Genomic DNA, 27,413 nt, shown 5'->3' on the forward strand with positions numbered 1-27,413 from the left:
AAGCAGCTTGCAAGGTCTTGGATGGGAGATATGTGTCACCCAGGTGGCTAGCCTGGAAAGAAGGCTCAAGCACTGATAAGTGCTGAGAGGGTTTCTTAATGGGTCTGGGTTTTAGGAACGAACAGAAGAGCTGGGCGGTCTGGTCGTTCTCCTTCCTCCAATCCAAGCTCTGCCGTTCATTTAAAAGGCAGCTGAACTGCCTCAGAAGTGTCTGTGGAGAGGTAGAAAGACCTGTATGTTCTGGTCAGTCGTGGTCAGACTCTAACAACCTCTGTGAAAATCTGTTCCTTTTTATCTGAACGGGTGAGCCCGTATTGCTTTGTGGACCATTTTGTTTATTTCCACCTTTGTGCCGGGGAAAGGCTGTTTGTTTTGTTATACATCGAAGGTTTATGAACTTAAATAAAACTTCCTGTTTTCACAAGAAACTTTGTGCCTGTGCGAACAATACAAGCTGCCAACGAGTGTGAACCACCACCGGTGTTATAACCTGCATGAACCTGGTGTTGCACCACGGACGGTCTTTTGAAGTGTACCATGGACTGTTGGTGCTGCAAAGTGCTCAGCCTCTGTGGTATATCATGGACAGTTTTGGATGTGTAAAACCTCCATACACTTTTCGATAGTGGTCTTTTGAACGATTGTTCGGCCAATCACTTGGCTGGGCACTTTCTCGTCCGACCCAACCTACACAGGAGCGCTCGCTCTGCCGAGCAGTCTCGATGTTGCCTTGTGGGATTCAGTTGCAATTATTCTACGTTTCTCCTGTAAGCACGAAGTCCCAAACTACAGCGCGAAACTGCAGCAAAACAGTATGATTTTATGACATGGATTTGACCACATGGCAAAAAAATAGTTGTTGTAATCCAATGTCTGTTTTTTGAGGAACTGTCCTGTTCGGTATTACACAGACAACCCATGTGATCTGCTTATTGTCAAGGAAAACTTCTTACAAGTAGTGATTAACCAAAGCTAAGAAACCCCATTGAGCAGAATGACAAATGTCCACCCCAAGGCCATGTCACAGGTGGATGGATCTGCCGCTTGTTGGCCATGTGTCATTGTAACATGGCAATGTACGGTCGGCTAGTCACTGTATGACGGCTCCTGGCACGTCACTCCATTGTGCACTGCAGGAGACTTTTTTCTGGAGTTTTGCCTTTGACCTTGTAACTATGTAGAAAGTATCTCCTTGGGGCAGCGATGACGACGTCGGAAGGGGCCGGTCACACAACTAGTGTGGAATGTGGCAACCAAAGACGCAAGACAGTGACAAAACCAGTTAAGACAAGATGGAGAAATTGTGACTGGATGGAAGTAAAAGTCCAAGAAATCCAGGAGTTGGTAACAAGTATTGAGACTGATTATTGTCCATTTGCTTTACGTGAAAATTTATGTTGTGTTTGGGGGAAAGAAGAAACATGAAGCTCCTGAGCCCAATGGAAAATCTACAATGCCCCATTCCTTGATCACATGCCTTCCAATATAGCAGAGGGACCTATGGATCCCATCAGGCACCAATACACCTTATGGCTGAACTTGCCAACCCCCTCGGAGCTCAAACCAGTAGTTGAATGGTATGAACATTTTTGGCCAATACCACTACCCTTTTGGGGTCACACATCTATACCCTGTCTCTATTTCTTCTCACCTCATTTCACAAATGAAACACCTGCCACTGGTTTCTCAGAGACTTTGGCAGTCTTCTTGGGACCTGGGAGATTTGTCAACACTCCAGGAGTCTAGGAGGTCTCTCCCAATCCTCGGAGCCTCCTGTACATCGGAACTGGCCCAGTTGCCTACAGCTGTGCTATGATTTGGATAGACGTTGCTGATCTGTGTAGAGGACGACACTCATTAAGGTAAATTGAGGGACCCAACAGTTTTTTTCAGCAGAGGCAAGAAGCCTCACATATGGCTTGGTGGTGGGCAAAGTGGTCAATGTGTCTTGCTTGGGTGCTTTGCTTGTTTTTTAGGTAGTTGTAGGGTTCCCCTTGGGCTTGCGTTCTTTACTTTTAGTATAACCAAGCTCAGTGGTTGCCACGAAGTCACCATTGCTCTACAACCTTAATTTCTTCTGTAAATCACCAGTAATAGTAGCATTTCTGCTTCCAGTTATTAATTAACTGTTTGTTGTGTCCTCTTATTCTCTAGCCTGGGTGTATGGAGATCCTCGCCAGGTCATCTATCCCCGAAATTCTACTGGAATGTACTGCGGGGTTGGGGAAAACCAGTGAGTAGTCTCTCTATTCAGGAAAAAACGTGTTCAAAAGCCTGGCTCAGACCTGATGACTGGCCAGGTAGGAGACAATGTACACAGTATGCATGTCCTAAATCGTGGTCTCATCTAACCAGCAACTCTGAATAGACCATGTCAGCAAACCCAATCTGCATGCCAAAAGCCATCACCTCCAATGACCTAGGCATCCAAAAGCATTTTTGTGACTGACGTAAACCGTACCAAAAAATTGTGTATCTGCTCTCCTAAATTTCCACAAAATAGAAGATATATCCCCTGCTGAGCAAGTAGATCTGCTGGAAAAGCTGTAGGCAGCTACCACTAGGGGGCGCAGGCTACTTGAATAATTTTTATTGCACTCATTGGCTTCACTGGAAGCTGTAGATATGTGTATGCAGTGAGCTCCCCCTAGTGGCTTTGGACGCATGGACCTTCCCCACCCCCAGTGGCTCTGGATGCAAGGAGCTCCCCCTAGTGGCTTTGGATGTAGGGACCTTCCCCACCCCCAGTGGCTGTGTATGCAAGGAGCCCCCTCTAGTGGTTCTGGATGCAGTGAGCCCCCCTAGTGGCTCTGGATGTGTGGCGCCCCTGTGGGTTCAGTCACCACAGAGGTACTGCATCTCACCCAGAGGTGTGGTATCTCACACTCAGGTAAGGATAGAGTGCTGCCCAGGACCCTAACACCTGCATCCAACACTACACTACTCCAGACCGGCAGGAGGGGCAAGATACGCTGCTCCTCTGCTGAGCCTTGTCCCTGGCTGGAGTGGGGGGAACCAAAGTAGGGGGAACCATGTAGTGGGTGTGGGTGGAGGAAGTAGTTCAAGGGAGCTCAGTAAGAAGCGATATAAAAGAGAGGGTGGAACATTCTAGAGTCGGAGTCTGAGGAGAGGGAGTCTGAGGAAGAGTTGGGAGCAGGAGCTCTACAGGAGCTCTGCTCAGGGAAGCGCGGGCCTAAGTGAGGATGCCCAGAAGAAGGAGAGGAGGAAGGAACGGGAGCAGAGAGGAGGCTTCAGGAGTGAAGAAAGGATCCCAGGGGTACGGGCAGTGCTGGAGGCCACCCGTACGCCCGAATCTACCAGGCGGTGGAGGGATCAGGTCACAGAGGGGACCGGCCCCTAACTAGTGAGAATTGCAACGATCAACTAGGTAACCGGAGGCTGCAGCATTTCAGGTGCTGCAACCAAACGCCACATCTATCTCACCGAAAATGTGGCCATAGAGGACCCAGGGCACAGAGAACACGTCGCCCGACAAGGTCACTGGATTGGGACACTGGGTGTGAGGTACAGGGAGATGGCCAGAAGGAACACACAGAAGTGGGTCCCGTTATGTACTCCGGAGGTACCTGAGGGTTTGCTGAAAACCTCCCTGAGTAAGCGCAGCACGACGAGAGAAGTTATGATCTGCAGTTGTAACCAGGAGCAAAGTGAGAACTGTGAGTAAATCCGGAAGACTGCACCCCACTGTCTCTGTGAATTATTACTGCTGCGCCATCACCCCCTGCACTACACTGCACCACGAGTGCTACCTCAATATCTACAACATCTACACTGCCCTGGAGCTAAGCTCTACCTGTGGAGAGCTAAACCAACTCTGCTGCATTTACACCCGCTCCAGAGGACCTGCTCCACAGCGGCGGCTCCCTTTAGCCGCATACCACAGGTGGCGTCACGAACTGTATATAAAAACTATAAATCCGCTGTAAATAACCCCTTTTATTGACTGCTCTGGGTCACGGACCGGGTCACCGCCACTGTGACATCTCCCCTAGCAACGACCGGCCTGGCACCGAGTACCCCACGGCCCAGGGGGCGCGTCAGATGCAGTGAGCCCCCCCTAGTGGCTCTGGATGCAGTGAGCCCCCCTAGTGGCTCTGGATGCAGTGAGCCCCCCTAGTGGCTCTGGATGCAGTGAGCCCCCCTCTAGTGGCTCTGGATGCAGGGAGCTCCCCCCTAGTGGCTGTGGATGCACTGAGCTCCCCCCTAGTGGCTGTGGATGCACTGAGCTCCCCCCTAGTGGCTGTGGATGCACTGAGCTCCCCCCTAGTGGCTCTGGATGCACTGAGCTCCCTCCTAGTGGCTCTGGATGCACTGAGCTCTCCCTAGTGGCTCTGGATGCACTGAGCTCTCCCTAGTGGCTGCGGATGCACTGAGCTCCCCCTAGTGGCTGCGGATGCACTGAGCTCCCCCTAGTGGCTGCGGATGCACTGAGCTCCCCCTAGTGGCTGCGGATGCACTGAGGTCCCCCTAGTGGCTGCGGATGCACTGAGGTCCCCCTAGTGGCTGCGGATGCACTGAGCTCCCCCTAGTGGCTGCGGATGCACTAAGCTCCCCCTAGTGGTTGCGGATGCAATAAGCTCCCCCTAGTGGCTGCGGATGCACTGAGCTCCCCCCTAGTGGCTGCGGATGCACTGAGCTCCCCCCTAGTGGCTGCGGATGCACTGAGCTCCCCCCTAGTGGCTGCGGATGCACTGAGCTCCCCCCTAGTGGCTGCGGATGCACTGAGCTCCCCCCTAGTGGCTGCGGATGCACTGAGCTCCCCCTAGTGGCTGCGAATGCACTGAGCTCCCCCTAGTGGCTGCGGATGCACTGAGCTCCCCCTAGTGGCTTTGGATGCAGGGAGCTCCCCCTAGTGTCTCTGGATGCAGTGAGCCCCCCTAGAGATGACGCACCCCCAGAGCCGTGGGGTACTCGGCAGCCGGGCCTATGGATGCTGGTGGGGGATATCACGGTGGCTGGCCCGGTCAACAAAAAGGGGAATTATTTATAGGGGATTTGTAAAGTTTGTGACACTACCTGTGGTATGCGGCTAGAGGGAGCCGCCGCTGCGGAGCAGTCCTCTGGAGCTGATGTTACTGCAGCAGGGATGGTGTGGCTCTCCACAGGAAGAGCTAGCTCCAGGGCAGTGTAGGGAAATGGATGGTGGTACAGGTGAGAGACGGCCAGGACGGTTCAGGGAGAAATGACAGACACTCACACAGGGGTTCGCTTCGGTACCTTTACTGGTGTTGTTGCAGGTATGGTCCAGGGTACTCGGTACGAAGGGTGCACTTCTGGACTCTTCCCAGTGAGCGGGTATAGGGCCTCCTGATCCGTTGCTTCCTCTTGCTAAGCTTCTGAACTGCCTGGAGCTGGGCCTAGCTTGGTTACTGTCTCTCTCTTGCACCTGCTGACCTGGTGGTAGGGCCTTCTCTTGGAGATCACTCTCCCTGGACGCTGGGGCCTCTGTGATTCCTAGCCCTGGTACGGTAGTCAGCGTTGGTCGACCTGGGACTTGTAGTCCTCCAGGTATCCAGTGGTCCCTATTGGGTATAAAGGCGTGGACCCGGGGTCCGGTGTATAGTTCGGGGTGAGCCTGGTACGCTCCTCTGCGCCCTTGTTACTTCTCCTCTCCTCTCACCTTCGGCCACACTCAGGGCCCTCACTAGGCTTCAACTCGTGCTGTAGGCCTTGGCTCGCCTAAGCACAGCAGCCAGCGTGCTGCCTCTTCACTGGTCTAAGTGCGAGCACACTCTCCCTCTGACTGAGAGACTGCCTATCTGCCTCGCTCTACCCTCCATATATATTTCCCTAATGGGCTCCCTCTGCTGGTATGAGGTGGTAGGGTTGAGGTGTTTGTATGTAATGAGGGCCTCTTGTGGAGAAGTCCATCCATGCACCCTTCTGGGTTCTGTGGCACCTGTGCGTAGCAGGGCGCCACAGTGGCTCTGGATGCAATGAGCCCCCCTTAGTGGCTCTGGATGCAGTGAGCTCCCCCCTTAGTGGCTCTGGATGCAGTGAGCTCCCCCCTAGTGGCTGCGGATGCACTGAGCTCCCGCTAGTGGCTGCGGATGCAGTGAGCTCCCCCTAGTGGCTGCGGATGCACTGAGCTCTCCCTGGTGGCTGCGGATGCACTGAGCTTCCCCTGGTGGCTGCGGATGCACTGAGCTTCCCCCTGTGGCTGCGGATGCACTGAGCTTCCCCCTGTGGCTGCGGATGCACTGAGCTTCCCCCTGTGGCTGCGGATGCACTGAGCTTCCCCCTGTGGCTGCGGATGCACTGAGCTTCCCCCTGTGGCTGCGGATGCACTGAGCTCCCCCCGGTGGCTGCGGATGCACTGAGCTCCCCCGGTGGCTGCGGATGCGCTGAGCTCCCCCCGGTGGCTGCGGATGCGCTGAGCTCCCCCCGGTGGCTGCGGATGCGCTGAGCTAGCCCCGGTGGCTGCGGATGCGCTGAGCTCCCCCCGGTGGCTGCGGATGCGCTGAGCTCCCCCCGGTGGCTGCGGATGCGCTGAGCTCCCCCCGGTGGCTGCGGATGCGCTGAGCTCCCCCCGGTGGCTGCGGATGCGCTGAGCTCCCCCCGGTGGCTGCGGATGCGCTGAGCTCCCCCCGGTGGCTGCGGATGCGCTGAGCTCCCCCCGGTGGCTGCGGATGCGCTGAGCTCCCCCCGGTGGCTGCGGATGCGCTGAGCTCCCCCCGGTGGCTGCGGATGCGCTGAGCTCCCCCCGGTGGCTGCGGATGCGCTGAGCTCCCCCCGGTGGCTGCGGATGCGCTGAGCTCCCCCCGGTGGCTGCGGATGCACTGAGCTCCCCCTGGTGGCTGCGGATGCACTGAGCTCCCCCTGGTGGCTGCGGATGCACTGAGCTCCCCCTGGTGGCTGCGGATGCACTGAGCTCCCCCTGGTGGCTGCGGATGCACTGAGCTCCCCCTGGTGGCTGCGGATGCAGTGTGCTCCCCCTGGTGGCTGCGGATGCAGTGTGCTCCCCCTGGTGGCTGCGGATGCAGTGTGGCTCCCCCTGGTGGCTGCGGATGCAGTGTGGCTCCCCCTGGTGGCTGCGGATGCAGTGTGGCTCCCCCTGGTGGCTGCGGATGCAGTGTGGCTCCCCCTGGTGGCTGCGGATGCAGTGTGCTCCCCCTAGTGGCTGCAGATGCAGTGTGCTCCCCCTAGTGGCTGCAGATGCAGTGTGCTCCCCCTAGTGGCTGTGGATGCAGTGAGCCCCCCCCCCCCCCTTAGTGGCTGTGGATGCACTGAGCTCCCCCTAGTGGCTTTGGATGCAGTGAGCTCCCCCCCTAGTGGCTTTGGATGCAGTGAGCTCCCCCCCAGTGGCTGTGGATGCAGTGTGCTCCCCCTAGTGGATGCGGATGCAGTGTGCTCCCCCTAGTGGATGCGGATGCAGTGTGCTCCCCCTAGTGGCTGCGGATGCAGTGTGCTCCCCCTAGTGGCTGTGGATGCAGTGTGCTCCCCCTAGTGGCTGTGGATACACTGTGCTCCCCCTAGTGGCTGTGGATACACTGAGCTCATCCTAGTGGCTGTGGATGCAGTGAGCTCCCCCCCCTAGTGGCTGTGGATGCAGTGAGCTCCCCCCCTTAGTGGCTGTGGATGCACTGAGCTCCCCCTAGTGGCTGTTGATGCAGTGTGCTCCCCCTAGTGGCTTTCGATGCAGTGAGCTCCCCTCCCAGTGGCGGCTGTGGATGCAGTGAGCTCCCCCCCCCTAGTGGCTGTGGATGCAGTGTGCTCCCCCTAGTGGCTGTGGATGCACTGTGCTCCCCCTAGTGGCTGTGGATGCACTGTGCTCCCCCTAGTGGCTGTGGATGCACTGTGCTCCCCCTAGTGGCTGTGGATGCAGTGAGCTCCCCCCCCTAGTGGCTGTGGATGCAGTGAGCTCCCCCCCCTAGTGGCTGTGGATGCAGTGTGGCTCCCCCTAGTGGCTGTGGATGCAGTGTGGCTCCCCCTAGTGGCTGTGGATGCAGTGTGGCTCCCCCTAGTGGCTGTGGATGCAATGTGGCTCCCCCTGGTGGCTGTGGATGCAGTGTGGCTCCCTCTGGTGGCTGTGGATGCAGTGTGGCTCCCCCTGGTGGCTGTAGATGCAGTGTGCTCCCCCTAGTGGCTGTGGATGCAGTGTGGCTCCCCCTAGTGGCTGTGGATGCAGTGTGGCTCCCCCTAGTGGCTGTGGATGCACTGTGCTCCCCCTAGTGTCTGTGGATGCAGTGTGCTCCCCCTAGTGGCTGTGGATGCAGTGTGCTCCCCCTAGTGGCTGTGGATGCACTGTGCTCCCCCTAGTGGCTGTGGATGCACTGTTCTCCCCCTAGTGGCTGTGGATGCACTGTGCTCCCCCTAGTGGCTGTGGATGCAGTGTGCTCCCCCTAGTGGCTGTGGATGCAGTGTGCTCCCCCTAGTGGCTGTGGATGCAGTGTGCTCCCCCTAGTGGCTGTGGATGCACTGTGCTCCCCCTAGTGGCTGTGGATGCACTGTGCTCCCCCTAGTGGCTGTGGATGCAGTGTGGCTCCCCCTAGTGGCTGTGGATGCAGTGTGGCTCCCCCTAGTGGCTGTGGATGCAGTGTGGCTCCCCCTGGTGGCTGTGGATGCAGTGTGCTCCCCCTGGTGGCTGTGGATGCAGCGTGCTCCTCCTAGTGGCTGTGGATGCAGTGTGGCTCCCCCTAGTGGCTGTGGATGCAGTGTGGCTCCCCCTAGTGGCTGTGGATGCAGGGAGCTCCCCCTAGTGGCTGTGGATGCACTGTGCTCCCCCTAGTGGCTGTGGATGCAGTGTGGCTCCCCCTAGTGGCTGTGGATGCAGTGTGGCTCCCCCTGGTGGCTGTGGATGCAGTGTGCTCCCCCTGGTGGCTGTGGATGCAGCGTGCTCCTCCTAGTGGCTGTGGATGCAGTGTGGCTCCCCCTAGTGGCTGTGGATGCAGTGTGGCTCCCCCTAGTGGCTGTGGATGCAGTGTGGCTCCCCCTAGTGGCTGTGGATGCAGGGAGCTCCCCCTAGTGGCTGTGGATGCACTGTGCTCCCCCTAGTGGCTGTGGATGCAGTGTGGCTCCCCCTAGTGGCTGTGGATGCTGTGTGGCTCCCCCTAGTGGCTGTAGATGCAGTGTGCTCCCCCTAGTGGCTGTGGATGCAGTGTGCTCCCCCTAGTGGCTGTGGATGCAGTGTGGCTCCCCCTAGTGGCTGTGGATGCAGTGTGGCTCCCCCTAGTGGCTGTGGATGCACTGTTCTCCCCCTAGTGGCTTTGGATGCACTGTGCTCCCCCTAGTGGCTTTGGATGCAGTGTGCTCCCCCTAGTGGCTGTGGATGCAGTGTGCTCCCCCTAGTGGCTGTGGATGCACTGTGCCCCCCCTAGTGGCTGTGGATGCACTGTGCCCCCCCTAGTGGCTGTGGATGCAGGGAGCTCCCCCTAGTGGCTGTGGATGCACTGTGCTCCCCCTAGTGGCTGTGGATGCAGGGAGCTCCCCCTAGTGGCTGTGGATGCACTGTGCTCCCCCTAGTGGCTGTGGATGCAGGGAGCTCCCCCTAGTGGCTGTGGATGCACTGTGCTCCCCCTAGTGGCTGTGGATGCAGGGAGCTCCCCCTAGTGGCTGTGGATGCACTGTGCTCCCCCTAGTGGCTGTGGATGCAGGGAGCTCCCCCTAGTGGCTGTGGATGCACTGTGCTCCCCCTAGTGGCTGTGGATGCAGGGAGCTCCCCCTAGTGGCTGTGGATGCACTGTGCTCCCCCTAGTGGCTGTGGATGCACTGTGCTCCCCCTAGTGGCTGTGGATGCGGCCTTTTACAGTCTGTGTTTTCCCTGCATTTGCCGGATTGTTTCTGAAAAGCAGGACAGTCCTGGTAAATGTAGGACTTTTGGCGACTATTGTGCACGGACAAAACTGTTTCTTTTACTCTTGCATGTTTCCATACTTTATACCTCTGCTTCTCTTTCCTGCTTGACCTGAAGACTTGTACCTCCCACTCTTCACCCTTGGAGGGTCTGGACCCTTCGCTCGGTCCGTTCTGCATGTCTCATGTATTTCTTTCGTGCAGGGACAAGCCCTATCTGCTGTACTACGACCTGCTGAAGTGCATCACGGGCACAAGCATCTTGGCGTCAGCCATGAATGGGTTACAGTGCCCCACCACCCAGGTAAGGGTCCACATTGGTGACCGTCCTCTGCAGCGCCCCCTACCCCTCATATCCTGCCATCTTCACTGCAGTTGCCTATTTAACCCTTCCTTGTCTGTTCCCTACATTTCAGGTCTGTGTGAAGCAGTGTCCGCAGGCTTTCAGAGCCACTTATTTCTGGGACACCCCTAAAAATGCCTTCATCCAGGAGTATTGTCAGCCCAGCATCAACCTGAACACCACGGAGCTGGTCAGTATGGGGGGGAGCAGCGTGCGCTGCTATCAATCACTGCAACGATTAACACAGGATCAGTAATGTATGTGCACAGTGAGTGCAGCTCTGGAGTATAATACAGGATGTAACTCAGGATCAGTAATGTAATGTACGTACACAGTGACTGCACCAGCAGAATAGTGAGTGCAGCTCTGGAGTATAATACAGGATGTAACTCAGGATCAGTACAGGAACAGTAATGTAATGTATGTACACAGTGACTGCACCAGCAGAATAGTGAGTGCAGCTCTGGAGTATAATACAGGATCAGTAATGTAATGTATGTACACAGTGACTTCACCAGCAGAATAGTGAGTGCAGCTCTGGAGTATAATACAGGATGTAGCTCAGGATCAGTAATGTAATGTACGTACACAGTGACTGCACCAGCAGAATAGTGAGTGCAGCTCTGGAGTATAATACATGATGTAACTCAGGATGAGTACAGGAACAGTAATGTAATGTATGTACACAGTGACTGCACCAGCAGAATAGTGAGTGCAGCTCTGGAGTATAATACAGGATCAGTAATGTAATGTATGTACACAGTGACTTCACCAGCAGAATAGTGAGTGCAGCTCTGGAGTATAATACAGGATGTAACTCAGGATCAGTACAGGATCAGTAATGTAATGTATGTACACAGTGACTGCACCAGCAGAATAGTGAGTGCAGCTCTGGAGTATAATACAGGATGTAACTCAGGATCAGTAATGTATGTACACAGTGACTCCACCAGCAGAATAGTGAGTGCAGCTCTGGAGTATAATACAGGATGTAACTCAGGATCAGTACAGGATCAGTAATGTAATGTATGTACTCAGTGACTGCACCAGCAGAATAGTGAGTGCAGCTCTGGAGTATAGTACAGGATGTAACTCAGGATCAGTAATGTATGTACAGTGACTGCAGCAGCAGAACAGTGAGTGCAGCTCTGGAGTATAATGCAGGATAGGTAATGTATGTACACAGTGATCTAGTATTGCATGTAATTACTTCTCTATTTTCCCTCAGACTGTGTATGATATCGTAGCCAAGGAGCTGTGTCCTGCGTTTCTGATTAAGAGCGATCCATGTGAGTAATGATAAACCTGCACTTTTTCCTTACCTAACAAAACTTGAAGAACCGTCCTCCTAGATAAGGGGCACTTACTCATTTATGTTTTGGGAGCATAAAGAGACTCTGTGGCTCCAGACTTCCGGGTGCTGCACTGCTTCAGAACGTTATTAACCTGCTGACTAATAGCCCTTTTTTTACATGACCAGCTCCCTTTTTTCCCATCAATGCATGATTTGCGGTAGATTGTAATGGTGCCATTTTGGGTACATTTGATATTTTGATAGTTTTTTTTAATTGTTTTTTTGCAGAGGAGCGATGACCAATTAATTGTAATTTTTGCCATTTTACTTTTTTTTTTCTTGCCCTACAACGTTCACCATACGGGTTAAACAATTTTATATTTTGATACATCAGCCCTTTATGGATGCGACAATACGGAATATGTTTGTTAGTTGTTTTTTTTTTTTTTTTTACATTTTTTTTATTGGAGAAAGAGGGTTGATTTACATTTTTATGTTTTTGAGTACCAACATGGTAGTGATGGGGGGCCTTCAACAGGCAATTACATTGTGGGGAGGGGAGGACTGCGATGGGCACGAACACCAGGCCAGGTTTGCACACCTTATAGGCTGTGACATTTTAGAGGTTAACGGCAATTATCAGAGCTAGCTTTGATCGCTGCTGTAAGACAGTTGCTGGCTGTGTATCACAGTCAGCACCGGCCTGGTGTGGAGGACACTTCACACACTCCCCCGATCCATTCTGATCTACCATCATTGAGTGTTTCTACTCCGGTGGTAGATGTGATTGTGAGCAGGTCTCTCTGTCTCAGTGTTTAACAGGTGTTTCCCCAGCACGAATTTCTCCTCCTCCATTCCTCCTGACTTCTCAATCATATATCAAGGAAAGAATTTGACTGGGAACGATTCCAGGGATTCTATACTCAATGCAACCAAGTAAGGTTTACCGCCCCTTTTTTTTTTTTACTTCTAGCTCCTTTATGACTTGCTGCAATCTTTAAAATCCTCCATCAGGTCCAAAACTCTGTATTTTATGTCTCTGCCGAATCCACTGTCGGGTAATCTGTAGTTACTACTTAGCCTCTTTCCTGATTTTTTCAGGTGACTCAGTTCTCCCACCTGTACGAAGGTTTCCTAACTCTTTTCTCTCCCCCTTTTATTTTTTTTAGCCAAATATTTGATTCATTCAACTTCCAGAACCTGGGAAAGAAAATATTTCAGGACTTTGCCAAGTCGTGGTCCTGGATCCTCATGTAAGTCATAAGGGAATGTTCCACACACCATATATCCTCTATCCATGCATGATCTATGGGGGTCCTTCTCCTGAGACCCACCAATCACAGGAGCACCCAAATTTCCATGAGTGAGAGAAGTGGTAGTGAGCGTGTGCGACCACCACTACTATACACAGTGGATGGAGGGGTAGTGAGCGTGTGCGACCACCACTACTATACACAGTGGATGGAGGGGTAGTGAGCGTGTGCGACCACCACTACTATACACAGTGGATGGAGGGGTAGTGAGCGTGTGCGACCACCACTACTATTCACAGTGGATGGAGCGGTAGTGAGTGTGTGCGACCACCACTACTATACACAGTGGATGGAGCGGTAGTGAGCGTGTGCGACCACCATTACTATACACAGTGGATGGAGCGGTAGTGAGCGTGTGTGACCACCACTACTATACACAGTGGATGGAGCGGTAGTGAGCGTGTGTGACCACTACTACTATACACAGTGGATGGAGGGGTAGTGAGCGTGTGTGACCACCACTACTATACACAGTGGATGGAGCGGTAGTGAGCGTGTGCGACCACCATTACTATACACAGTGGATGGAGCGGTAGTGAGCGTGTGTGACCACCACTACTATACACAGTGGATGGAGGGGTAGTGAGCGTGTGCGACCACCACTACTATACACAGTGGATGAAGCGGTAGTGAGCGTGTGTGACCACCACTACTATACACAGTGGATGGAGCGGTAGTGAGCGTGTGCGACCACCACTACTATACACAGTGGATGAAGCGGTAGTGAGCGTGTGTGACCACCACTACTATACACAGTGGATGGAGCGGTAGTGAGCGTGTGCGACCACCAGTACTATACACAGTGGATGGAGGGGTAGTGAGCGTGTGCGACCACCAGTACTATACACAGTGGATGGAGGGGTAGTGAGCGTGTGTGACCACCACTACTATACACAGTTGATGGAGCAGTAGTGAGCGTGTGCGACCACCACTACTATACACAGTGGATGAAGTGGTAGTGAGCGTGTGCGACCACCAGTACTATACACAGTGGATGAAGCGGTAGTGAGCGTGTGCGACCACCACTACTATACACAGTGGATGAAGCGGTAGTGAGCGTGTGTGACCACCACTACTATACACAGTGGATGGAGGGGTAGTGAGCGTGTGCGACCACCACTACTATACACAGTGGATGGAGCGGTAGTGAGCGTGTGCGACCACCACTACTATACACAGTGGATGAAGTGGTAGTGAGCGTGTGCGACCACCAGTACTATACACAGTGGATGAAGCGGTAGTGAGCGTGTGTGACCACCACTACTATACACAGTGGATGGAGGGGTAGTGAGCGTGTGCGACCACCACTACTATACACAGTGGATGGAGCGGTAGGGAGTGTGTGTGACCATCACCACTATACACAGTAGATGGAGCAGTAGTGAGCGTGTGCAACTACCACTACTATACACAGTGGATGAAGCGGTAGTGAGCGTGTGCGACCACCACCATTATACACAGTGGATGGAGCAGTAGTGAGTGTGTGCAACTACCACTACTATATACAGTGGATGGAGCGGTAGTGAGCGTGTGCGACCACCACTACTATACACAGTGGATGGAGGGGTAGTGAGCGTGTGCGACCACTACTATACACAGTGGATGAAGCGGTAGTGAGCGTGTGTGACCACCAGTACTATACACAGTGGATGGAGCGGTAGTGAGTGTGTGCGACCATCACTACTATACACAGTGAATGGAGCGGTAGTGAGCGTGTGCGACCACCATTCCTATACACAGTGGATGGAGCGGTAGTGAGCGTGTGTGACCACCAATACTATACACAATGGATGAAGCGGTAGTGATGGTGTGTGACCACCACTACTATACACAGTGGATGGAGTGGTAGTGAGCGTGTGTGACCACCACTACTATACACAGTGGATGAAGCAGTAGTGAGCGTGTGCGACCACCACTACTATACACAGTGGATGGAGCGGTAGTGAGCGTGTCTGACCACAACTACTATACACAGTGGATGGAGAGGCAGTGAGCGTGTGTGACCACCACTACTATACACAGTGGATGAAGCTGTAGTGAGCGTGTGCGACCACCACTATTATACTCAGTGGATGAAGCGGTAGTGAGCTTGTGTGACCACAACTACTATACACAGTGGATGAAGCGGTAGTGAGCGTGTGTGACCACCACTACTATACACAGTAGATGGAGCGGTAGTGAGGGGTGCGACCACTAATATAGACTGTGGATGGAGGGGTAGTGAGCGTGTGTGACCACCAGTACTATACACAGTGGATGGAGCGGTAGTGAGTGTGTGCGACCATCACTACTATACACAGTGGATGGAGCGGTAGTGAGCGTGTGCGACCACCATTCCTATACACAGTGGATGGAGCGGTACTGAGCGTGTGTGACCACCACTACTATACACAATGGATGAAGCGGTAGTGATGGTGTGTGACCACCACTACTATACACAGTGGATGGAGTGGTAGTGAGCATGTGTGACCACCACTACTATACACAGTGGATGAAGCAGTAGTGAGCGTGTGCGACCACCACTACTATACACAGTGGATGGAGCGGTAGTGAGCGTGTGTGACCACAACTACTATACACAGTGGATGGAGAGGCAGTGAGCGTGTGTGACCACCACTACTATACACAGTGGATGAAGCTGTAGTGAGCGTGTGCGACCACCACTATTATACTCAGTGGATGAAGCGGTAGTGAGCTTGTGTGACCACAACTACTATACACAGTGGATGAAGCGGTAGTGAGCGTGTGTGACCACCACTACTATACACAGTAGATGGAGCGGTAGTGAGCGTGTGCGACCACCATTACTATACACAGTGGATGGAGGGGTAGTGAGCGTGTGTGACCACCACTACTATACACAGTGGATGGAGCGGTAGTGAGCGTGTGCGACCACCACTACTATACACAGTGGATGAAGCGGTAGTGAGCGTGTGCGACCACCAGTACTATACACAGTGGATGGAGCGGTAGTGAGTGTGTGCGACCATCACTACTATACACAGTGAATGGAGCGGTAGTGAGCGTGTGCGACCACCATTCCTATACACAGTGGATGGAGCGGTAGTGAGCGTGTGTGACCACCACTACTATACACAATGGATGAAGCGGTAGTGATGGTGTGTGACCACCACTACTATACACAGTGGATGGAGTGGTAGTGAGCGTGTGTGACCACCACTACTATACACAGTGGATGAAGCAGTAGTGAGCGTGTGCGACCACCACTACTATACACAGTGGATGGAGCGGTAGTGAGCGTGTGTGACCACAACTACTATACACAGTGGATGGAGAGGCAGTGAGCGTGTGTGACCACCACTACTATACACAGTGGATGAAGCTGTAGTGAGCGTGTGCGACCACCACTATTATACTCAGTGGATGAAGCGGTAGTGAGCTTGTGTGACCACAACTACTATACACAGTGGATGAAGCGGTAGTGAGCATGTGTGACCACCACTACTATACACAGTAGATGGAGCGGTAGTGAGGGGTGCGACCACTAATATAGACTGTGGATGGAGGGGTAGTGAGCGTGTGTGACCACCAGTACTATACACAGTGGATGGAGCGGTAGTGAGTGTGTGCGACCATCACTACTATACACAGTGGATGGCGCTGTAGTGAGCGTGTGCGACCACCATTACTATACACAGTGGATGGAGCGGTAGTGAGCGTGTGTGACCACCATTACTATACACAGTGGATGGAGTGGTAGTGAGCGTGTGCGACCACCACTACTATACACAGTGGATGGAGTGGTAGTGAGCGTGTGTGACCACCATTACTATACACAGTGGATGGAGCGGTAGTGAGCGTGTGCGACCACCATTACTATACACAGTGGATGGAGGGGTAGTGAGCGTGTGTGACCACCACTACTATACACAGTGGATGGAGGGGTAGTGAGCGTGTGTGACCACCACTACTATACACAGTGGATGGAGTGGTAGTGAGCGTGTGTGACCACCACTACTATACACAGTGGATGGAGGGGTAGTGAGCGTTTGCGACCACCACTACTATACACAGTGGATGGAGCGGTAGTGAGCGTGTGTGGCCACCATCACTATACACAGTGGATGGAGCGGTAGTGAGCATGTGCGACCACCATTACTATACACAGTGGATGGAGCGGTAGTGACAGTGTGCGACCACCATTACTATACACAGTGGATGGAGCGGTAGTGAGCGTGTGTGACCACCATTACTATACACAGTGGATGGAGCGGTAGTGAGCGTGTGCGACCACCACTACTATACACAGTGGATGGAGCGGTAGTGACCGTGTGCGACCACCACTACTATACACAGTGGATGGAGCGGTAGTGAGCGTGTGCGACCACCATTACTATACACAGTGGATGGAGCGGTAGTGAGCGTGTGCGACCACCATTACTATACACAGTGGATGGAGCGGTAGTGAGCGTGTGCGACCACCATTACTATACACAGTGGATGGAGCGGTAGTGAGCGTGTGCGACCACCATTACTATACACAGTGGATGGAGCGGTAGTGAGCGTGTGTGACCACCATTACTATACACAGTGGATGGAGCGGTAGTGAGCGTGTGTGTCCACCATTACTATACACAGTGGATGGAGCGGTAGTGAGCGTGTGCGACCACCATAACTATGCACAGTGGATGGAGCGGTAGTGAGCGTGTGTGACCACCATTACTATACACAGTGGATGGAGCGGTAGTGAGCGTGTGCGACCACCATTACTATACACAGTGGATGGAGCGGTAGTGAGCGTGTGCGACCACCATTACTATACACAGTGGATGGAGCGGTAGTGAGCGTGTGCGACCACCACTACTATACACAGTGGATGGAGCGGTAGTGAGCGTGTGCGACCACCATTACTATACACAGTGGATGGAGCGGTAGTGAGCGTGTGTGACCACCACTACTATACACAGTGGATGGAGGGGTAGTGAGCGTGTGCGACCACCACTACTATACACAGTGGATGAAGCGGTAGTGAGCGTGTGTGACCACCACTACTATACACAGTGGATGGAGCGGTAGTGAGCGTGTGCGACCACCACTACTATACACAGTGGATGAAGCGGTAGTGAGCGTGTGTGACCACCACTACTATACACAGTGGATGGAGCGGTAGTGAGCGTGTGCGACCACCAGTACTATACACAGTGGATGGAGGGGTAGTGAGCGTGTGCGACCACCAGTACTATACACAGTGGATGGAGGGGTAGTGAGCGTGTGCGACCACCACTACTATACACAGTGGATGGAGCGGTAGTGAGCGTGTGTGACCACCACTACTATACACAGTGGATGGAGGGGTAGTGAGCGTGTGTGACCACCACTACTATACACAGTTGATGGAGCAGTAGTGAGCGTGTGCGACCACCACTACTATACTCAGTGGATGAAGTGGTAGTGAGCGTGTGCGACCACCAGTACTATACACAGTGGATGAAGCGGTAGTGAGCGTGTGCGACCACCACTACTATACACAGTGGATGAAGCGGTAGTGAGCGTGTGTGACCACCACTACTATACACAGTGGATGGAGGGGTAGTGAGCGTGTGCGACCACCACTACTATACACAGTGGATGGAGCGGTAGTGAGCGTGTGCGACCACCACTACTATACACAGTGGATGAAGTGGTAGTGAGCGTGTGCGACCACCAGTACTATACACAGTGGATGAAGCGGTAGTGAGCGTGTGTGACCACCACTACTATACACAGTGGATGGAGGGGTAGTGAGCGTGTGCGACCACCACTACTATACACAGTGGATGGAGCGGTAGGGAGTGTGTGTGACCATCACCACTATACACAGTAGATGGAGCAGTAGTGAGCGTGTGCAACTACCACTACTATACACAGTGGATGAAGCGGTAGTGAGCGTGTGCGACCACCACCATTATACACAGTGGATGGAGCAGTAGTGAGTGTGTGCAACTACCACTACTATATACAGTGGATGGAGCGGTAGTGAGCGTGTGCGACCACCACTACTATACACAGTGGATGGAGGGGTAGTGAGCGTGTGCGACCACTACTATACACAGTGGATGAAGCGGTAGTGAGCGTGTGTGACCACCAGTACTATACACAGTGGATGGAGCGGTAGTGAGTGTGTGCGACCATCACTACTATACACAGTGAATGGAGCGGTAGTGAGCGTGTGCGACCACCATTCCTATACACAGTGGATGGAGCGGTAGTGAGCGTGTGTGACCACCAATACTATACACAATGGATGAAGCGGTAGTGATGGTGTGTGACCACCACTACTATACACAGTGGATGGAGTGGTAGTGAGCGTGTGTGACCACCACTACTATACACAGTGGATGAAGCAGTAGTGAGCGTGTGCGACCACCACTACTATACACAGTGGATGGAGCGGTAGTGAGCGTGTCTGACCACAACTACTATACACAGTGGATGGAGAGGCAGTGAGCGTGTGTGACCACCACTACTATACACAGTGGATGAAGCTGTAGTGAGCATGTGCGACCACCACTATTATACTCAGTGGATGAAGCGGTAGTGAGCTTGTGTGACCACAACTACTATACACAGTGGATGAAGCGGTAGTGAGCGTGTGTGACCACCACTACTATACACAGTAGATGGAGCGGTAGTGAGGGGTGCGACCACTAATATAGACTGTGGATGGAGGGGTAGTGAGCGTGTGTGACCACCAGTACTATACACAGTGGATGGAGCGGTAGTGAGTGTGTGCGACCATCACTACTATACACAGTGGATGGAGCGGTAGTGAGCGTGTGCGACCACCATTCCTATACACAGTGGATGGAGCGGTACTGAGCGTGTGTGACCACCACTACTATACACAATGGATGAAGCGGTAGTGATGGTGTGTGACCACCACTACTATACACAGTGGATGGAGTGGTAGTGAGCGTGTGTGACCACCACTACTATACACAGTGGATGAAGCAGTAGTGAGCGTGTGCGACCACCACTACTATACACAGTGGATGGAGCGGTAGTGAGCGTGTGTGACCACAACTACTATACACAGTGGATGGAGAGGCAGTGAGCGTGTGTGACCACCACTACTATACACAGTGGATGAAGCTGTAGTGAGCGTGTGCGACCACCACTATTATACTCAGTGGATGAAGCGGTAGTGAGCTTGTGTGACCACAACTACTATACACAGTGGATGAAGCGGTAGTGAGCGTGTGTGACCACCACTACTATACACAGTAGATGGAGCGGTAGTGAGCGTGTGCGACCACCATTACTATACACAGTGGATGGAGGGGTAGTGAGCGTGTGTGACCACCACTACTATACACAGTGGATGGAGCGGTAGTGAGCGTGTGCGACCACCACTACTATACACAGTGGATGAAGCGGTAGTGAGCGTGTGCGACCACCAGTACTATACACAGTGGATGGAGCGGTAGTGAGTGTGTGCGACCATCACTACTATACACAGTGAATGGAGCGGTAGTGAGCGTGTGCGACCACCATTCCTATACACAGTGGATGGAGCGGTAGTGAGCGTGTGTGACCACCACTACTATACACAATGGATGAAGCGGTAGTGATGGTGTGTGACCACCACTACTATACACAGTGGATGGAGTGGTAGTGAGCGTGTGTGACCACCACTACTATACACAGTGGATGAAGCAGTAGTGAGCGTGTGCGACCACCACTACTATACACAGTGGATGGAGCGGTAGTGAGCGTGTGTGACCACAACTACTATACACAGTGGATGGAGAGGCAGTGAGCGTGTGTGACCACCACTACTATACACAGTGGATGAAGCTGTAGTGAGCGTGTGCGACCACCACTATTATACTCAGTGGATGAAGCGGTAGTGAGCTTGTGTGACCACAACTACTATACACAGTGGATGAAGCGGTAGTGAGCATGTGTGACCACCACTACTATACACAGTAGATGGAGCGGTAGTGAGGGGTGCGACCACTAATATAGACTGTGGATGGAGGGGTAGTGAGCGTGTGTGACCACCAGTACTATACACAGTGGATGGAGCGGTAGTGAGTGTGTGCGACCATCACTACTATACACAGTGGATGGAGCGGTAGTGAGCGTGTGCGACCACCATTACTATACACAGTGGATGGAGCGGTAGTGCGCGTGTGTGACCACCACTACTATACACAATGGATGAAGCGGTAGTGAGCATGTGCGACCACTACTATAGACAGCGGATGGAGGGGTAGTGAGCGTGTGTGACCACCAGTACTATCCACAGTGGATGGAGCGGTAGTGAGTGTGTGCGACCATCACTACTATACACAGTGGATGGCGCTGTAGTGAGCGTGTGCGACCACCATTACTATACACAGTGGATGGAGCGGTAGTGAGCGTGTGTGACCACCATTACTATACACAGTGGATGGAGTGGTAGTGAGCGTGTGCGACCACCACTACTATACACAGTGGATGGAGTGGTAGTGAGCGTGTGTGACCACCATTACTATACACAGTGGATGGAGCGGTAGTGAGCGTGTGCGACCACCATTACTATACACAGTGGATGGAGGGGTAGTGAGCGTGTGTGACCACCACTACTATACACAGTGGATGGAGGGGTAGTGAGCGTGTGTGACCACCACTACTATACACAGTGGATGGAGTGGTAGTGAGCGTGTGTGACCACCACTACTATACACAGTGGATGGAGGGGTAGTGAGCGTTTGCGACCACCACTACTATACACAGTGGATGGAGCGGTAGTGAGCGTGTGTGACCACCATCACTATACACAGTGGATGGAGCGGTAGTGAGCATGTGCGACCACCATTACTATACACAGTGGATGGAGCGGTAGTGACAGTGTGCGACCACCATTACTATACACAGTGGATGGAGCGGTAGTGAGCGTGTGTGACCACCATTACTATACACAGTGGATGGAGCGGTAGTGAGCGTGTGCGACCACCACTACTATACACAGTGGATGGAGCGGTAGTGACCGTGTGCGACCACCACTACTATACACAGTGGATGGAGCGGTAGTGAGCGTGTGCGACCACCATTACTATACACAGTGGATGGAGCGGTAGTGAGCGTGTGCGACCACCATTACTATACACAGTGGATGGAGCGGTAGTGAGCGTGTGCGACCACCATTACTATACACAGTGGATGGAGCGGTAGTGAGCGTGTGCGACCACCATTACTATACACAGTGGATGGAGCGGTAGTGAGCGTGTGTGACCACCATTACTATACACAGTGGATGGAGCGGTAGTGAGCGTGTGTGTCCACCATTACTATACACAGTGGATGGAGCGGTAGTGAGCGTGTGCGACCACCATAACTATGCACAGTGGATGGAGCGGTAGTGAGCGTGTGTGACCACCATTACTATACACAGTGGATGGAGCGGTAGTGAGCGTGTGCGACCACCATTACTATACACAGTGGATGGAGCGGTAGTGAGCGTGTGCGACCACCATTACTATACACAGTGGATGGAGCGGTAGTGAGCGTGTGCGACCACCACTACTATACACAGTGGATGGAGCGGTAGTGAGCGTGTGTGACCACCATTACTATACACAGTGGATGGAGCGGTAGTGAGCGTGTGTGACCACCACTACTATACACAGTGGATGGAGCGGTAGTGAGCGTGTGTGACCACCATTACTATACACAGTGGATGAAGCGGTAGTGAGCGTGTGTGACCACCACTACTATACACAGTGGATGGAGCGGTAGTGAGCGTGTGCGACCACCATTACTATACACAGTGGATGGAGCGGTAGTGAGCGTGTGCGACCACCATTACTATACACAGTGGATGGAGCGGTAGTGAGCGTGTGTGACCACCACTACTATACACAGTGGATGGAGCGGTAGTGAGCGTGTGTGACCACCACTACTATACACAGTGGATGAAGCGGTAGTGAGCGTGTGTGACCACCATTACTATACACAGTGGATGGAGCGGTAGTGAGCGTGTGCGACTGGTGGTGGCACCTGAAGGTGGAGGTATAAACCACACAGTGTGAACAGGGAGTGTGCGAGGTATTTGGTAGGTGACAGTTGTAAAAACTTTTATATATGGCACCATGGAAGATGTTGAGGTGATGGGGCAGCAGCTACAGGGATGTATTTAACAGTAATCTGGGTAGAAGAGCTGACACTCTATAATCTCCCATCTCCTTGTATTGTAGAGCTTTGGCTATAGCTATGGTGACGAGCTTCCTCTTCCTCATCTTACTGAGGTTCATTGCCGGCATCCTGGTGTGGCTGCTCATCATCGGTGTAATAGGGGTTATTGGTTATGGTAAGTCTAATGAGCACGAGGTGGTCCATCAGGATCTGTAATATATAGTAGTGTCTCCACCAGCAGAATAGTGAGTGCAGCTCTGGAGTATAATACTGGATGTAACACATGATCAGTAATGTAATGTATGTACACAGTGACTACACCAGCAGAATAGTGAGTGCAGCTCTGGGGTATAATACTGGATGTAACTCAGGATCAGTAATGGTAATGTATGTACACAGTGACTGCACCAGCAGAATAGTGAGTGCAGCTCTGGAGTATAATACTGGATGTAACACATGATCAGTAATGTAATGTATGTACACAGTGACTGCACCAGCAGAATAGTGAGCGCAGCTCTGGAGTATAATACTGGATGTAACTCAGGATCAGTAATGGTAATGTATGTACACAGTGACTGCACCAGCAGAATAGTGAGTGCAGCTCTGGAGTATAATACAGGATGTAACACATGATCAGTAATGTAATGTATGTACACAGTGACTGCACCAGCAGAATAGTGAGCGCAGCTCTGGAGTATAATACTGGATGTAACTCAGGATCAGTAATGGTAATGTATGTACACAGTGACTGCACCAGCAGAATAGTGAGTGCAGCTCTGGAGTATAATACTGGATGTAACTCAGGATCAGTAATGGTAATGTATGTACACAGTGACTGCACCAGCAGAATAGTGAGCGCAGCTCTGGGGTATAATACAGGATGTAACTCAGGATCAGTAATGGTAATGTATGTACACAGTGACTGCACCAGCAGAATAGTGAGTGCAGCTCTGGAGTATAATACTGGATGTAACTCAGGATCAGTAATGGTAATGTATGTACACAGTGACAACACCAGCAGAATAGTGAGTGCAGCTCTGGAGTATAATACAGGATGTAACTCAGGATCAGTACAGGATCAGTAATGTAATGTATGTACACAGTGACTGCACCAGCAGAACAGTGAGCGCAGCTCTGGGGTATAATACACGATGTAACTCCGGATCAGTAATGTATTGTATGTACACAGTGACTGCACCAGCAGAATAGTGAGTGCAGCTCTGGGGTATAATACAGGATGTAACTCAGGATCAGTACAGGATCAGTAATGTAATGTATGTACACAGTGACCGCACCAGCAGAATAGTGCGTGCAGCTCTGGGGTATAATACAGGATGTAACTCAGGATCAGTACAGGATCAGTAATGTAATGTGTGTACACAGTGACCGCACCAGCAGAATAGTGAGCGCAGCTCTGGGGTATAATACAGGATGTAACTCAGGATCAGTACAGGATCAGTAATGTAATGTATGTACACAGTGACTGTACCAGCAGAATAGTGAGTACAGCTCTGGAGTATAATACAGGATGTAACTCAGGATCAGTACAGGATCAGTAATGTAATGTATGTACACAGTGACCGCACCAGCAGAAAAGTGAGTGCAGCTCTGGAGTATAATACAGGATGTAACTCAGGATCAGTACAGGATCAGTGTTGTAATGTATGTATGCAGTGACTGCACCAGCAGAATAGTGAGTGCAGCTCTGGAGTATAATACAGGATGTAACTCAGGATCAGTACAGGATCAGTAATGTAATGTATGTACACAGTGACTGTACCAGCAGGATAATGAGTGCAGCTCTTGGGTATAATACAGGATGTAACTTAGGATCAGTAATGTAATGTATGTACACAGTGACTGCACCAACAGAAAAGTGAGTGCAGCTCTGGAGTATAATACAGGATGTAACTCAGGATCAGTATAGGATCAGTAATGTATGTACACAGTGACCGCACCAGCAGAATAGTGAGTGCAGCTCTGGAGTATAAAACAGGATGTAACTCAGGATCAGTACATGATCAGTATTGTAATGTATGTACACAGTGACTGCACCAGCAGAATAGTGAGTGCAGCTCTGGAGTATAATACAGGATGTAACTCAGGATCAGTACAGGATCAGTAATGTAATGTATGTACACAGTGACTGCACCAGCAGAAAAGTGAGTGCAGCTCTGGAGTATAATACAGGATGTAACTCAGGATCAGTATAGGATCAGTAATGTATGTACACAGTGACTGCACCAGCGAATAGTGAGTGCAGCTCTGTAGTATAATACAGGATGTAACTCAGGATCAGTAATGTAATGTATGTACGCAGTGACTGCACCAGCAGAATAGTGAGTGCAGCTCTGGAGTATAATACAGGATGTAACTCAGGATCAGTACAGGATCAGTAATGTAATGTATGTACACAGTGACTGCACCAGCAGAATAGTGAGCGCAGCTCTGGGGTATAATACACGATGTAACTCCGGATCAGTAATGTATTGTATGTACACAGTGACTGCACCAGCAGAATAGTGAGTGCAGCTCTGGAGTATAATACATGATGTAACTCATGATCAGTACAGGATCAGTAATATAATGTATGTACACAGTGACCGCACCAGCAGAATAGTGAGTGCAGCTCTGGGGTATAATACAGGATGTAACTCCGGATCAGTAATGTAATGTATGTACACAGTGACTGTACCAGCAGGATAATGAGTGCAGCTCTTGGGTATAATACAGGATGTAACTTAGGATCAGTAATGTAATGTATGTACACAGTGACTGCACCAACAGAAAAGCGAGTGCAGCTCTGGAGTATAATACAGGATGTAACTCAGGATCAGTATAGGATCAGTAATGTAATGTATGTACACAGTGACCGCACCAGCAGAATAGTGAGTGCAGCTCTGGAGTATAATACAGGATGTAACTCAGGATCAGTAATGTAATGTATGTACACAGTGACTGCACCAGCAGAATAGTGAGCGCAGCTGTGGAGTATAATACAGGATGTAACTCAGGATCAGTGATGTAATGTATGTACACAGTGACTGCACCAGCAGAATAGTGAGTGCAGCTCTGGAGTATAATACATGATGTAACTCAGGATCAATACAGGATCAGTGTTGTAATGTATGTACACAGTGACTCCACCAGCAGAATAGTGAGTGCAGCTCTGGAGTATAATACAGGATGTAACTCAGGATCAGTACAGGATCAGTAATGTAATGTATGTATACAGTGACTGTACCAGCAGGATAATGAGTGCAGCTCTTGGGTATAATACAGGATGTAACTCAGGATCAGTACAGGATCAGTAATGTAATGTATGTACACAGTGACCACACCAGCAGAATAGTGAGTGCAGCTGTGGAGTATAATACAGGATGTAACTCAGGATCAGTAATGTAATGTATGTACACAGTGACTGCACCAGCAGAATAGTGAGTGCAGCTCTGGAGTATAATACAGGATGTAACTCAGGATCAGTACAGGATCAGTAATGTAATGTATGTACACAGTGACTGCACCAGCAGAAAAGTGAGTGCAGCTCTGGAGTATAATACAGGATGTAACTCAGGATCAGTATAGGATCAGTAATGTATGTACTTAGTGACTGCACCAGCAGAAAAGGGAGTGCAGCTCTGGAGTATAATAAAGGATGTAACTCAGGATCAGTACATGATCAGTATTGTAATGTATGTACACAGTGACTGCACCAGCAGAATAGTGAGTGCAGCTCTGGAGTATAATACACAATGTAACTCAGGATCAGTACAGGATCAGTAATGTAATGTATATACACAGTGACTGCACCAGCAGAAAAGTGAGTGCAGCTCTGGAGTATATTACAGGATGTAACTCAGGATCAGTACAGGATCAGTAATGTAATGTATGTACACAGTGACTGCACCAGCAGAATAGTGAGCGCAGCTCTGGGGTATAATACACGATGTAACTCCGGATCAGTAATGTAATGTATGTACACAGTGACTGCACCAGCAGAATAGTGAGTGCAGCTGTGGAGTATAATACAGGCTGTAACTGATGATCAGTACAGGATCAGTAATGTAATGTAAGTACACAGTGACCGCACCAGCAGAATATTGAGTGCAGCTCTGGAGTATAATACATGATGTAACTCAGGATCAGTACAGGATCAGTAATGTAATGTATCTACACAGTGACTCCACCAGCAGATTAGTGAGTGCAGCTCTGGAGTATAATACAGGATGTAACTCAGGATCAGTACAGGATCAGTAATGTAATGTATGTACACAGTGACTGTACCAGCAGGATAATGAGTGCAGCTCTTGGGTATAATACAGGATGTAACTTAGGATCAGTAATGTAATGTATGTACACAGTGACTGCACCAACAGAAAAGTGAGTGCAGCTCTGGAGTATAATACAGGATGTAACTCAGGATCAGTATAGGATCAGTAATGTATGTACTCAGTGACCACACCAGCAGAATAGTGAGTGCAGCTCTGGAGTATAATACAGGATGTAACTCAGGATCAGTAATGTAATGTAT

At 51.5% G+C, this 27,413-nt stretch overlaps 1 protein-coding gene across 1 annotated transcript in view; it reads left to right on the plus strand.

Annotated features, from left to right (window-relative positions):
• SLC44A4 (solute carrier family 44 member 4) overlaps positions 1 to 27,413 on the plus strand; it is a 68,214-nt gene that overhangs the window by 28,738 nt on the left and 12,063 nt on the right. The window contains exons 4-10 of the mRNA XM_073641846.1: positions 2,155 to 2,233; positions 10,018 to 10,117; positions 10,230 to 10,346; positions 11,385 to 11,445; positions 12,263 to 12,386; positions 12,620 to 12,703; positions 22,945 to 23,057. Coding sequence (XP_073497947.1) covers positions 2,155 to 2,233; positions 10,018 to 10,117; positions 10,230 to 10,346; positions 11,385 to 11,445; positions 12,263 to 12,386; positions 12,620 to 12,703; positions 22,945 to 23,057 — 678 coding nt within the window. The remainder of the gene's footprint in view (positions 1 to 2,154; positions 2,234 to 10,017; positions 10,118 to 10,229; positions 10,347 to 11,384; positions 11,446 to 12,262; positions 12,387 to 12,619; positions 12,704 to 22,944; positions 23,058 to 27,413) is intronic.

Source organism: Phyllobates terribilis, unplaced genomic scaffold, assembly GCF_046119375.1.
Source record: "Phyllobates terribilis strain yellow unplaced genomic scaffold, ASM4611937v1 Scaffold_7__3_contigs__length_470593459, whole genome shotgun sequence".
In the NCBI taxonomy this organism is placed as follows: domain Eukaryota; kingdom Metazoa; phylum Chordata; class Amphibia; order Anura; family Dendrobatidae; genus Phyllobates; species Phyllobates terribilis.